The 14,455-nt window shown below is 36.9% G+C and overlaps 1 protein-coding gene across 1 annotated transcript in view; it reads left to right on the forward strand.

Moving 5' to 3' along the window:
* Positions 1-9,745, forward strand: part of RANBP3L (RAN binding protein 3 like) — a 30,028-nt gene extending 20,283 nt beyond the window's left edge. The window contains exons 11-15 of the mRNA XM_069880121.1: positions 744-874; positions 1,815-1,935; positions 2,539-2,681; positions 4,433-4,625; positions 9,227-9,745. Of these exons, the coding sequence (XP_069736222.1) occupies positions 744-874; positions 1,815-1,935; positions 2,539-2,681; positions 4,433-4,625; positions 9,227-9,270 (632 nt within the window). The 3' untranslated portion in view covers positions 9,271-9,745. The remainder of the gene's footprint in view (positions 1-743; positions 875-1,814; positions 1,936-2,538; positions 2,682-4,432; positions 4,626-9,226) is intronic.
* Positions 9,746-14,455: the final 4,710 nt, after the last annotated feature.

Here is a 14,455-nt window from a genome sequence, read left to right on the forward strand (position 1 = left end):
TATTTTGTGACTGCTCCTATAAATTACTTTGCCGAATTTGTATGCTAACTGTAGAACTGAAACTCATACAGACTGAGTCCAGGGGTTGTTAGTGATTCTGGCATGAACTTTTCTACTATGCAAGTCACATAACCTTAGATTGTGAGGGAATCCCAAGTAGGCACCTGTCTTTGCATCCCTCTCTACTAATAGAGGTATTGCATCCTTGTACTTTGTATGAACATTCTTACAAATGAAAACAAAAGTCATTAAAGCATATGGAAAATGTATGTCAATTACGCAAATATACAAAATTTTGTATCAATGTTGTTCCTTGTTGTTCAATGTTGTTCCTGTCAAATCATTTTATATGTGCTACTATTCAAATATTAGGACATGTGCTTTTCAGTATTTTTTGGTCTGCACCTCAATATGAGGCACCGGTTTAATTTAGAAAATCAACTTCTAATTACTTAGGGCTTGTTTCTACAAGTTATTCCTTTTGGCAAAGCTCTGCAACTGCAGAGAGACCTGTTAAATTAAAAATGAGACAGAACGGGTGAGACATTTCACAGTATGCCAGCCTTTTTCTTTTTCTCTTCTATGCAATACTTCGGCCAAAAACTTACTAATAACACTAAATCATATGAGAAACTACAGGGATTACTGAGGTCACAGGCCATCCTGTGTGCTAGTGTTGTTGTCCTGAAAGTATTCTCTGTACAGAAAGGATTTCCTGACTTACTTTTTTTTTTTTTCTACAGAAACAGCTTTGTTGGGGAATGCAACACTGATTGAATCGGCAGCTGCTTGTATTTCCAAACCAGTGGAGAAAATTCTGCTAGATAAAGTTGAAGTTATAACTGGAGAAGAAGCAGAGCACAATGTATTACAGGTGTGTATTTCATAAAGCCTTGATAAAGAACAGTTTTGTTGTTGAAGAGAAATCTAGATTTATCACAAATTGCAGTAATCTGCAAACAGCTTCAGTTTACGTTTTAAATTTTCAGTTTTAAAGGATATGTCTCTGCTAACCCATTTTACTGTAGGCTGATATTTTCTTTTTCATACCATATTTCTTTATTTTATAGTCCCCATCAGTAAATAACTGCTTCAGAACTTCATTCTACAATTGTATTTTGTAAGCATCTACACATATACAAGTTGTAACTAAAACTTCAAATTGGAAGTGATTTGAGTAAAAATTTTTTAATTACAAAGGCTTTTTGAGGGAGGAAAAAGGCATGTGTTTTCAAAGTAATTAATTTTATGGTTCATCTAAAATATCAATTATCTTCCTGGCCCTGCAGGATGTATCTTGCTATTCTTCATCTTCAAACTGTTATTTTCCCAGAAAATAGCAACTGTGTATATGATTTTAAAAATCTTAACATTGGAAGTTACATTATTGTGTAATTTAATAAATATTCTCTCTTGTCAGAACATGGATTTTTTGCTCTCTTTGGAGTAGTACTCTCCTAGTAGTGGTACTGGTATCCTGGGCTGCATAATGTTCCTAATACGCAAGGGAATAAGATTGTACAACACTTGCAACAGATTCAGCTGTGCTAGTGGATATCACAGCTGAAGAGTTATTGAAGATGAAATAATTGACAACATAAACTAGGGTTTATACTGAATGTTTTAAATGGCTCACAGAAAGCTTAGCACAGATCTGGGAGCAATTTCATTTTAAGTAGTAATCGTGGTGTATCTATATTTGTAAATGTGCACGAATGTATTAAAAGCCATACAAAAAGGTTTAAAAACACAAAGTTTTAGAATCACTAAAATTAACATTGAATGGCAGTTTCTATCATGTATTTCTCTTTCAGATCAACTGCAAGCTCTTTGTATTTAATAAGCTTTCTTTAACCTGGATTGAAAGAGGCAGAGGATCCCTGAGGCTTAATGACACTTCTAGCAATAAATGTGGAATGCTGCAGTCAAGGCTGAGTAAGAATTAAATAACAAAGCAACTCATACACAAAATGCTAACTGACTTGTGCTATTGCTGGTCAGAATAACTTTGTTTCAGAACATTTGAAGTGAGTAGCTAGCTCTATTTCAGTCACGCTGCCAAGCGTCTTTTTAATGTTGCTTGATGAAGTTAGCTGCATTACAGACTGAAGCACTGGGCATTTTTCACTCAGTACACACATGCCTGCTTGTCTTGTTAGGTTCCAAGCATTCTTACTGCAGTGTATCTTTAGTTCAGTCACTAGTCTCACAGTTTAATCTTTGTTGATTCTGCTTTTCCAGGAGCACTGTTTCAGGTCACTTCTGGAATGTTGTTTTTACTGTATTGTCATTTTCTGATGCTGTATTGCACCATTTCAGCAGATTATTTGCCTTGTATGCCAGCTGTATTAAAATAAACAAATATATTTTTGTATTTTAAAAAAGAATTTTAAAAATATCTCACCATGTCAGGTTTTAGGCCCACTGTAAAAGAGTAATTAATGAAAATATTAGTTGTATATGAGTGGTAGAAAAAAACTGCTGCAGTAAAAAAGAAAATGGTTCCAATGACCTGTAATATAAACCTTATTATTTTAGTTATGCGAAATCAAGGCAGCTTGAGATTGATTCTCAACACCCGACTCTGGGATCAAATGGTTATTAAAAGAGCAAACAGCAAGAGCCTGTGCTTCACTGCAACAAACCAAGAGGACCACTCTGTTCAAGTATTTCTAATTCAGGTAAGCAAGAGGTAAAACCTACACCCAAATCCCCATTTCATTTAGGATTCTGAATAGTTACTGAGGCTTTGTTTTTAGCAAATGGCCTTTTATGCTTTGTCAGGCTGTGCTTAGCTGTTACACGGCATTTACTATGAAATTAGTCAGATGTATTATCCCTTGATATTTAAAAAAAACGGTGTGAAGGTTGGATATGGCCTTAGCACAGACATCTCTAGACTCTGTTTCACATACTACTGATGAAATGGATATCATTCCAGAGTCAAACGCAGCAATTAATCTTTCTTACAGAAGCAACACTGAAAGAATCTCTAAACAGAGAGATACGTGTTCCTAAGTTACTTTGGTACAAGGCAGCAGCATTCTGCCGTGGTCCTCAACACAGGACCAATAATCCATCTTCCAATAATCCATCCAGTGTACCACCTCCAATTCTCAGTTGAGGAGAACAGACATGTCTTAGACAGTAGTCCTGAGAATCCTGGTTTTGTCTAGCAAAGGCTGATAAGTTGAGGATGGAAATGTGGTGGACTTATTTGCAAATAAATAATGTGTATGTACTAGGTTGGAAAGTGAAAGTGTCCACCTGCACATCCTTCAAGGCTGCTCTCAGTCCATTCTCAACTCAGCCTGTATTTGTGCTTGGGATTGCCCTGACCCAGGTGCAGGACCTTGCACTTGGCCGTATCAGATTAAAGTGACAGAGGAACTCTGGCTTTTGAATGAATCAGTGTAAGTCTACAGTTAAAAATGATCATACTGAATAGATGTCTTTTTCATATTTATGACCATACTTTTCCTGAAAACCTGTGTTAACCTAAGAGCTTGGATTTTTCCACTGAGAATTGCACCTCTGAACTGCTTTCTTCTTTGCCTGGCTGTAGGGATGGAATTGTTTGCACAAAAGGCAACCTAAATCTGCTACTGCTTCCCACATAGCTTTTCCACCTATACACACTGAAATGTGTTTTTCCAGTCCAAGCAAGACACATTTCTTTCTATTACCAAGTCATACAGATACTCCACAGGATGCATAGAACTGGAGAGCTGGGCTACAGAAGACCAAGTAAATTCAGTTACCCTCTGGAAGATTATTTGCTCCATAAGAACTTCAGAAGTACTCTGCTGGCACTTCTGACAGTGCTGAAATGCAGTGCTTTTAGGAAGCACAGGCAAGCATGGCCACTTTGTATGGTCTGTTCAGCTCATCAGCCCTCAGTGTTGCATTAGGCTGTGAGAAAATGCACTCATACTTGTTTCCTTTGCTATCTGTTCTATGAAGTAATTGTCCCTGAATTATACTAATTCCTTTTAAAAAAACTTCTGTTACCATGTTCTTGGCCTGTTCTTTTCAGTTTATACTGTCTGGCCCCCTGTCTCCTGAGGCAGCAGATTCTAGTTCTTTCTCTGTTACACTAATCCTCTATTGCTTTCATGAAGCGTTTCCCAGTGCGTTTATTGTGTGGTCTGATGAACAGCCGAACCATATTCAGTTCATCCATCACTTCTTCATCCCACACTTTTACAGTTTTGAAAACCTTCCTCATCTTTCTGTTCAGACTGAAGTGTCTCAGCTCTTGTATTTGGATTTATTTTCTGAAATGAATTTTTAATTGTGAATCTTTAACTGATTGTTTGATTACCCATGACAAAACACAGCTCTTTCTATACTTGTGAAAATTTCTTAGCTTCTCTGTGAAAAATAGGAGGGTTTTCTCAGTTAGAAGTTGTATACATTTTATATTCTGCAGGCAGGCTCAAAAGACACTGGATGCCTATATGCAGCAATACATCACCGCCTTGTGGCATTGCGAAGCTTTGCTGAGCAAGAGCCAGATACTAATCAAGTAGACATGGAGTCAGAAATAGCGTTTCAGCTGTTTAACTGTGACAGTGATGATGAAGATGATGAAAAAATAACTCAAGTGAGCAGCAGTGGATCTGGTAAGCAGAAGTTTTCCGGAGAATGCTGTAATCCTTTGAGGGTATTTTCTTGTAAGCAATGAAAATTGTACCTTTTTTTTCCCCCCCATGCTAACTATAACTTTCATCTGTTGCAGACACCCCTTCTCAGATAGAAAAGAGTAATTAATTTTAGTATTTTGACTTATTACTGTTAAGATTTTGCCAGATGTAGTACCTACACATCTTTGTAGCAGTGGAATGCTTTTTTAACAAAAGGCTGGGAAGTTTTTGAATTGTCAAGCTTTGCCTGAATGTTACTTCATTATATTTCAGCATAGATGACTAGAGGTATTGAGATACTAGTTGTCACTTGAGTAAGCGAAAGCTGAGTCCTTTCATATCATCACTTAGGTAGTTACTGATGGCTTGAAGCGTAATGAATGTGTTTACTAAGGTATTGATTTTGCAGTGGTTAACTTCATTTAAAACACTGGTTCTTGATCAGCTGTAACAATTACCTCTCTGGAAAATTTCCAGCCAAAGATTTACACCCCAGTTTTGCTAGCTTTCTTCAACATAACAAAAATGTAGGCTGGTCAAAGTGAAGAATGCAACTAAAACGAAGAAGCTGCTTAATCCTACTCGAGAAGCTGTTAATGGAGTTCACAACAAGTCTGGGGTCCCGTTTGCAGAAAGCAAGGCAGACTTAAAACTTCTATCTTAGCAAAAAACAAGTCATGTTTCTGGGGCAAATTAATTTCCTTGTGGTAAACTGCTAAAGTGGATAGAGTAGCTCACATTTGCGTTGTTTTGTAACAGAAGGCCTACAGGAGGCGTGTTTGAGTTGTTGCTCACAGCATTACAACTAACATATTGCCCTTTATAATATAAACTCTTACTCTGAACAACTATTCAACAGGAATTGCACCATGTACCAGCAACAGCTATGACTGTTTCCTTAAGGAAACAAGTCTTTTTTTCCCCAGTTTACAGTGCTTGTTCCTGTTACTAATCGTTGTTTAACTACGTTCCAGCAGCACTTAGTGCTTTAAAGAAAGCATGATGCATTTATACATTTTTTCACAGGTACTTTTTTTTCTGTTTAGGAAATAGAAAAATTCTTAGCTGTGAGATCAACTTGGATTGTTCCCAGATAATCAAATGTTGCCTCTGTAATTCCTAAATAAACTCTACTGACTTTACAGAGAGTTTCTGGAAACTTAAAAACTCTGTATGGTGCTTGATTCTTTTCCAGAATTAATGACGATAAGAACTCTTTGTTCTTTTAAGGAAATTAAAAAAGAGGGGAAAGGGAATGTCAGAGCAGTGTAAGAACAGATTAACAGGTTAAATATTTATTTTGATTTGCATAAGCTTCTGATACAAATATGCAGATGGCAGCCAGCAAACAGATTCTGAGATATAAGTGTCAGCTGCTGTGTTTTTCTTGACCTTTTAGTTCAAGCATCTGTCTGTCATTTATGTCTAGTTATTGACTGCATTTCTGATGATCCCTTTCAAGTACTTTTTTGATAACTTCTGCCATTTCCTGCTTATCTTAATCTCTTCTATTATTCTCAGAGCCGTGAGGTCTGTAATTTTGCACAGATTCCTGTTACTGGTATCCAAATCCCACTTTGCATGCAAACATTTAGACTTAACACATGCCTGTTCTTGAAACTCCCATTTCCAAAACAGGAAGAAAAATACACTTCATGGATTTTGAGTAGGTTGAGGTCAGTTTTAAGTACTAGGATAGAAATGTCCATTTAGATGCAAGGGATCGGATCTGGTGTATTTAAGAGCATTTGTTTAAATCTTCTAGTTTTATGCTTTTGTTTTCATTGGAGGATGTGCATCAATAATTTGTCATCTTTTTATTGATGAATGTTTCAGAGATTACCTCTACTTAAGACTACATAAACGTTAAGAAGGTCTCAAGAAATACAATTAGAAAGTATGCCTGCATTTTATTTAATTCCATCTACCCATTTTGTCTCAAAAAATCTGATAGTTCTTTCTTTTCTTAAAACAGGCGACTTCTTTCTTGTTAAACTGAACTAACATGGTTCCCTAGATTATGCTATATATTTCATAACACTGTAAAAGACATGAAAAACTAGATGGCAATTATTTTTAGTGCTGAAGACTGAAAAAGAAGACAAATATGATATATGTAATAAGTGAAGTATTATGAACATTAAAGTGATTCTCTATATTTGCAAGACATTTTTGTAAGAATTTTTTGCACAGAATTCTTCACTAGAACATCCATGGGATGCTAATGCTGCAGAAGGACAGTGTATGAGGTAGTAAGAGATATTTCTACCATTTTTTCAAATTCAGTATAGACATTTACTCCAACATATTTTAAATTCTTAATTGAATTGCTTTACTTTCATGCAGAGATACTAATTTCATCTAGTTACTGTACCTGATATTTTTAATTAGATCATATTTCACCATTTACTGCCTGGATATTTTTACCAACAAATTGCTCTGTAAATCTAAGTGGAGAAAACCAGAACAATTCCTCTTTAAATAGTACCTTGACTACAAGCAGTTACAAATTCAGCACATGGGAGTACTGACTTGCACTCCTAATATGCATAACTTCCATAAATTCCATTGGATAGAGAGTTTTCTAATGCAGACACTATGCAGCTCTTGCAGGGCGCCCATCTCTTTCCACTGCTGGCACAAAGAAGGTATCTATGTCAGGCTCAAAAAATAACCCTGCCAGTATGTGGACCTTCTAGAGCTGCAACACCTAAGCTTGACATTGGTAGCAGGTGATTGAAGTCACTACTTAGACGCCTAAGGGATGAAGATGTCTCTGAAAAAGTTACTTCTTGCTTCCAACACTTCTAAGAGGTTTTTCCATGTTTTCTTCATAGCCATAAGGAGATTCTGTCCTTAGTCCAAAAGAATTTTTGTTTACATGTAGAGGCCACTGCTGTTTCAATCACAATCATCAGAAATAGCTGAAGGCCCTTAATCTGTTAGTATTTAGAAAGAACTGTTACTCCTTAGAGGCATAAGGCATTTCTTTCATAGGGGAGCATGAAATGCCAGTCACAGCAATAGGCTAGCATAGGGCTATAGGTAGGACAGTTCCTATGATTACCACAGTTTTCCTTTCTATGATTTTATTTATTTTATGAATTTTATTATTTTTATCCCCAAGGGGTAACAGAGATGCTGGAAAAGTACATGTGAGGGGCAAGGATGACAGTGTCACTAGGCAAATAAGTGGTTTATGCATTATTTCTTTTACTGCACCTCACCAATAACTCTCTAAAACTTACTCCTAACTTTATCCTGATTGAGGGCTCTTCTCTTTTGATTGAGGTGTCCTCTCTCCTGGCATGGAATTTTCTTTTAGGAGGTGTTAGGGTGAATTCAAAGATGCTGGAGTCTAGGACTAGGTAAGTTTCAAGAAGTCCCTCTGGTTAAAGAGAAAACCACAGTGTGCAAAGATGTAATGTGTCTCGTGTGGGTCCACAAAGAATTACATGGATGTTGGAGACTACTGGTGTTGAGAGCCGGAAAGCATCATATCACAGAAGCACAACCTTTGTTTTATTCTAAAGACGGTTTCTAAACCCTCAAACACACACCTCCCATGTTGGCCTCATTAGGGCTCTGTCATCTTCTGGTGTTTATCAAGATGTTAAAATATTACAAGAGGTGTTTTTTATTTTTAAGCAAAGTACTTATAAAGTCCTTAAAGGAACTACTCTTCAGCAACACTATTGCAACTCCTAAAAAACTGCTATCTTTATTTGACATTTCTTGTCAATTTAATTTAAATTTTTGCCTATAGTTAAGAAATTCCAGTCATAAATCTAACAAACACTCACACACATATACCTGATGGTAAATAAAACTGAGCAAAAGTGAAGAATTAACTTCTTTGTTGGAGTCTTAAACTTATATATTCTTACCAGCAGGTCTCAGTGGCTTCTAAAGCAGAGAAGAAAAGACAACTGTCTGATTGGCTTTAAATGCTGACATAATAAGAAATGGGGTGGAGGAGTGGAGGGATCAGACTTAATGTTCTGACAAACTGAAGGCCTTTCATTTCACCTGTAAGAGGTTTAAAACTTTTAGAAAGTACTTAGCAGTGGCCAGATAGTAGCAGCAATTTTTAAGCAGATACTGAGATAGCAGTATTATGTGTCTGGCATTAGTCAGCTGTTTCTACTTTTTTGCAGATTAGTCATAGTCCTAGAAGTAATGCACCAAAACCACCCCTGGTACTTTGTCATGACTAATGAGTTATTTGGAGATATGTTGGATTTCTCAGCAACTGAGCATCTGTTATGAAGTGTTAAGACAATGTTCCCCATACAGAGTGAGATGATTTGCATCCCAGACACACTGTTGTATCTAGATATCTGACTCCGTAGTGCTTATGTACTTGTCCTTATTGACATGGGGGGGTCACAGGCTTCATCCACTATTCACATGCTCAAATATTTGTGAATAATCCTGTGTTATCTTGTTAGATATTTACCTAAACCAGGAACTGATCATATCCAGACTTTAACCTACTGATCTGGCATTATGAAATGCTGGATTGTTTCAAAACAAGAATACACTAAAGTAAGCAAGATTTTTTAAAAATTCTTTTTCAGATCATTCTAGATGGAACCGCGGGCAGTCTGTAGTCTGCTCATGACACCTCCCAGAATTGTAACAGCACGGCTGGGAACTCATCTTCCTAAGATGTCTAAGCTGACTCATCAGCTTCTGGAGGGACAAAATCAGATGCATTTTGCTTTATGACCTTCAAGTAAAGATTAATTTTAGGGACGCCTTATGTTTAACATATTGAGAAAGAACTTGAGATGCACTTTTGACAATGCCAGTCAGGCGGCTTTGCACTGAGATCACAGAATCACAGAATCGTTTAGGTTGGAAAAGACCTCTAAAATAATGAAGTCCAACCATAAACCCCGCATGGACAACTCCACCACTAAACAATATCGTGAATGACACAATGGTTTCCAGTATTCAAGAAGTGTTACAAAGGCTTCAGATTTTAGAATTAAATCTATTTAGATGTATTATTGAAGTAAGGAGTTTCACAGGGAATAAATATTTATTCATCATATTGATGGATAAGACCACATAACCATGAAGTAATAATATACATGAAGGATATTTGTTACTTTCCTCTGTTGTTTAAAAATACATTTGGAAAACTTTAAATTGGACTTCACTGAAAACATTTATTTAAAATTGTGTGGTAACATTCAGCATTCTGTTTGTAAGCACATACAAATGGAATGGGGAGTGGCAGTTTAGCATGACCAAGGCCTATAGAAATGAGCCTTCAAAACAGGTTTTTTTCTGTTTTGAAAATACCTGGACTTGTATACTGATTGTGGAATTTTGCTAAAGGTCAAAGAACCACAGTTGGCCTTTTACAGACCTAAGCACTGGGATAACTCACCATGAAGATCTGCAAGCCAGTTCTAAGGTTCATATGAGGGTTTTGATCTAAAATTGTATGTACTTGCACACAGGAACACCTTTTCAGTCATGCAAAAAAAGCTCTTGCACAGTTAATCGTCCACTTGGTAGACACAAATAAATTCCTGTACAGTATAACCAGATATCTCCATTAAAACTTCTCTTAAATGTGTGAAATTATCAGAGATTACATCTGCCTAAGCTCTAGTTATCCCTAAACAGCATCATTCCTTCAAATATTTTAATATATTACACATCCTAACATGCGTAATAATTCCAACAGTGCCAAAGACTTAGTCACTCTTTAAAATTGATTCCGCAAACTATTGCCTTAACCATTACTTAACCATTCTTATGAGGAATCAGAAACATCAATTTGCTGTAATGCCCTCTGTGAGTGAAGACTTGCCACACCATTCATAAGCCTGTGCCCAGCACAAACGCTATTTATGTTTTGTGCTTTCTGTTCATTCTGTCAAAAGATAAAGAAAATATGTCTGTAATCATTCTGCTGCAACTCTCTCCTGCCTTGTGTATTGTTGGTTAGCAAATGTTATTTGTCATCCTGAGAGATGAAACACTGTTCTGAAGTATCTTGAAGTCTTTTTAACCAAGGTAATTGTAATCATTTATCAGTCTTAAAAGCTGCATCACACCTGAAGAGTCAAATTAGAATTCAGTCTTCCCATCTGAACATATAAGTGGAGTTGGAAGAATACCAGTTTCTTCCAGAATTCTCAGTGTTCAGTCAAGATTAGCATCCAGGTGAAGTTGAACTAGCATCTGGATTACCCTGAATCCTAAATAGGCTGCCAAAATCAGCACTTGTTTGACATGTGGGTGACAGTAAGCTTAAGTGGGACTGAATTTTTTTCTTCAGAAAAAGGGGAATGCTTCACAACAGAGCACCTGTGTCAAACAGTAAGCACTGGGATTCTCTTTCACTCTTCAATCTGCTGACAGCAAAAATGTGCTTTCCATAACTAGTTGTACATTTTGTCCCTTTCAATCAGCTTCACTCCTGACCTCCACAATATTTGCATCACTGACCTTCATATTTCATTGCAGCAACTCATACTCGGGAACAAAGCCCTGTGTTATAAAAACTTCAGCAGCTGTAAAACACAGCAGCCGTATGTATTTAGCAACAGGTCATGGTGATAACTCTGCCCTGGAGTTCAGCTGGCCATGCACTGAATGCAGAGTTTGATTTCAAAGTCTGTCCTGATAATCAAAGCCTTTTGTGAAATGGGATTTAAGCACCTGATTGTCATTATATCCCTCTAAATTCTGCTGCAGCTGTAAAATTCTGGGCAAAAGAGCATTCCTGGACAGCTGTAATGAACTTTAGCAGAGACAGGAGTTAAGCGTTGTCATTTGCACGCACCCCGAAAGCATGAGGGACAAGGCTTGTGATCATTCGCAAATAAACAAAACCTTTTCATCTGCCTGTTCCCAGGATTTTTACATATATACGCAAGTATAAACACAAACACACAGGCTTATGTGCACACACACACTCTTAAATATGAAGCTATGTCTTAAAAGCTGAGAAGAGGAAGAGATGTTTAACTATTTTGAAAAGTCTAGATACTGTGGTAATAGAGGACATATAAATACATGTATGTGCAGACATATTTATGGTATAAATTTTTACTCTTGAGATCCTAATACTTTATTTATTCTATTTAGTCTCATTGTACTAAAATTCATTGTTTCTCAAGACTGCAGGTATGCTCATATGTAATATATTAACTTGGTTCTAGAAATGTAAAGGTTGTCTTTTTAAGGTGGCCAGAGCAACAATATCTGTGTCTGAATAATAAACAATTTTCTTACAGCTTTAATTTCTCTGTAACCAGTTGCCTTATTTTCTGTCTCAGAGCTTCTTATAGACAGTTCCTTCCATGCTGCAGAATTTCAAGCCTCTTTTGCAAAGGAAACAAGATTTAAACTGTTGTGTGCTCTGTCCGTCTATCTGTCAGACCCACTTCAAGCCCACCGTTCAGTTTCAGAAAAATGGGCCCAGAGGTAGAAAGCTCAACAACAATTCAAGTTCTTCAGGAAAGCTGGCAGTTGTTGAGTGACAGAACTCAGATGAAAATATCCTTTGGGAAAAAAGTTTCAGGGCAAGCTGAGTATTTTCTTTGAGGCTTTTGGGGCTGAATGGTGCATTCCTACTTCTGAAAGCTGCAGCATTTGGTAAGAGGGATGAGAAAGGAAAACCATGAAAGGATGGGTACTTGGGATTACTGTGGCCTGCAGAGGGGTATTTTTAAATCCATAGGAAGCCAAACAGCTAATTTTGCTGCTTGTGGAGCGACCTGTCCTTCTATATTTTTTTTCAGATGAATTTTATTCATTTATAAATGGATTTATTTCTAACAAATCCTAGCAGTGGATTTATACACAGAAGGGATACAAGGCTGGAAGCTCTTATCCATCAGTGCAGTAATTTTCAAAAGGAGGGAAAACTGACAATATACTAATATAAGGGTACATATGAACATATCTGCCACTAAATTCAGGAGTTTCTGGCCAAATCTACTTGGATGGGGTGGCCTAAATGGCTTATTTCATGTTCTGGAGGTGTTTGTATCTCTTCCTAAATCTTGTCACATGGGTTTGCATGTAATGATCTCTAGTGACCTCTGGATTAGTTTTGGCAAACTATGAACTTAAGAGTTTGGTAATGTCTCTGTTGAATGAATGAATACAGGGAAAACCTCTAGCACTTCTGATATTGCTTTCAGTGCTATTGACAGCATGTGCAACACAGACAGGGCGGGGAAGAAGATCCTCTCTTCCCTAACCAGATTTTAGAGGACCTACTGGTGGAGCGTCTTGGCAGGAAAATCTAGAAGCAGCTTACGTTGCCTGTTCTACAGCAGTTGTCTGCCTAAGAAGTGGAGTTCAGATTGCTGAGTCGTCTTTCACAAACACTATTGGTATTCTGACAAAACAGTGTGTTTGCAGCTGTTTGATCATATTCGGATTGCTTCTGAAATGTTAAAGTCAGTTGTGTTAGTCCACTTCAGGGATGGTGTCATTTGCTTTGCATAAAAAAAAAGACTGAGAAGGAAAGTAGAAAAGTCAATTTCTGTTAATTAAAACAAACTCTTATGAAAGTGTAAACAAGGAAGTTTGCCCCTTATCATTAGTTTTGTGTGAAGAAAAATCCAATACTTTGCATTCATAAGAGTAACTGCACTTAGTTTGCTTTTTCTGAAGCATCTGCCTCTACTTTGGAATTTATGAAGCAAATTATATTACCTAACTGTGTAATCACTGATAAGGGTACATACGTTGCACTCAAAATGCAAGCACACATGGATAGAAACTGGGATCAGAATTCAATCAGATTATACGTGCTAATGTGCTCATCTGCTTGCCTTGAAGATTCTGACGTGTTACATGAGTGATGTGTTCTCTAAGCACTGATCTGGAATTTTCCTCTGGATAATCTAAATTAACAGCTGTGGTCAGCTGGGCTGAAAATCCGAGGACTCAGTTTTGTGAAACATTACCATGATGGACTGTTTGCCTCCTCCTCTGTGAATGCAGCTAACACTGATAGCATTATCCTTATCAACACAACAAGAGCAGTTCAATTTTCAGGCATTAGGCATCAGGGGCATATAAATAAAATGTAAAGAATGTAAATCATTGGATTAGTTAACTATATAACCAGTTATTAACTGAATGATCACAAGAAGGAACTACTTACAGATTTCAACAAGGAGTAGGAATGAACAGTTGTCCTAGACTGTAACTGCACTGGAAGCAATATGCACATCCCTTTGGATGGAAAATCACTACATTTGAGACCTTCTTATGTAAAACTGCTGGTACAGTTGCACATTGCCAGTTTTGTAGCTAGTGTAACAACTTAGGAATAATGTAATGTTTACTTAGAAATTCTTCCAGTTACATTGGTTTGTAACACAGAATAAATTATTTAAAGTTTATTACATAGGTTTTTATTAAGTTCGCTTGAAGAATGCAGAGCTAGGGATGACTGGCTTTCTATGGATTTATGTAATGAAATTTACCTCATGTATTATGACTCTTTAGTGTCTAAAATGGGCGTAAATATGAAGCATTTTCCCTGCTGCAGGCAATAGTGAGTTTTTCATCACTGTGAGGAATTTTTAAGTACTCTGTGCCCAAAACAAGGTTGGTTGTGGTCAGCCAAGGGTTTAGAAAGTTATTACAGTAGGAATTAGCTTTTGCTTGCATTTGTATCCAATAAGGATACTAGGCTAAAATGCCTCTGCTTATTAATTTAATGCTGTATGAATGAATCTGTCCCTTAATGCACCTATATATAACTGCTCTGCAGTTATTGAAGATGGGGCATGAAGATATGTCATATGTCATGAACTGTG

The sequence above is a fragment of the Phaenicophaeus curvirostris genome, chromosome Z (assembly GCF_032191515.1).
Source record: "Phaenicophaeus curvirostris isolate KB17595 chromosome Z, BPBGC_Pcur_1.0, whole genome shotgun sequence".
NCBI lineage: Eukaryota > Metazoa > Chordata > Aves > Cuculiformes > Cuculidae > Phaenicophaeus > Phaenicophaeus curvirostris.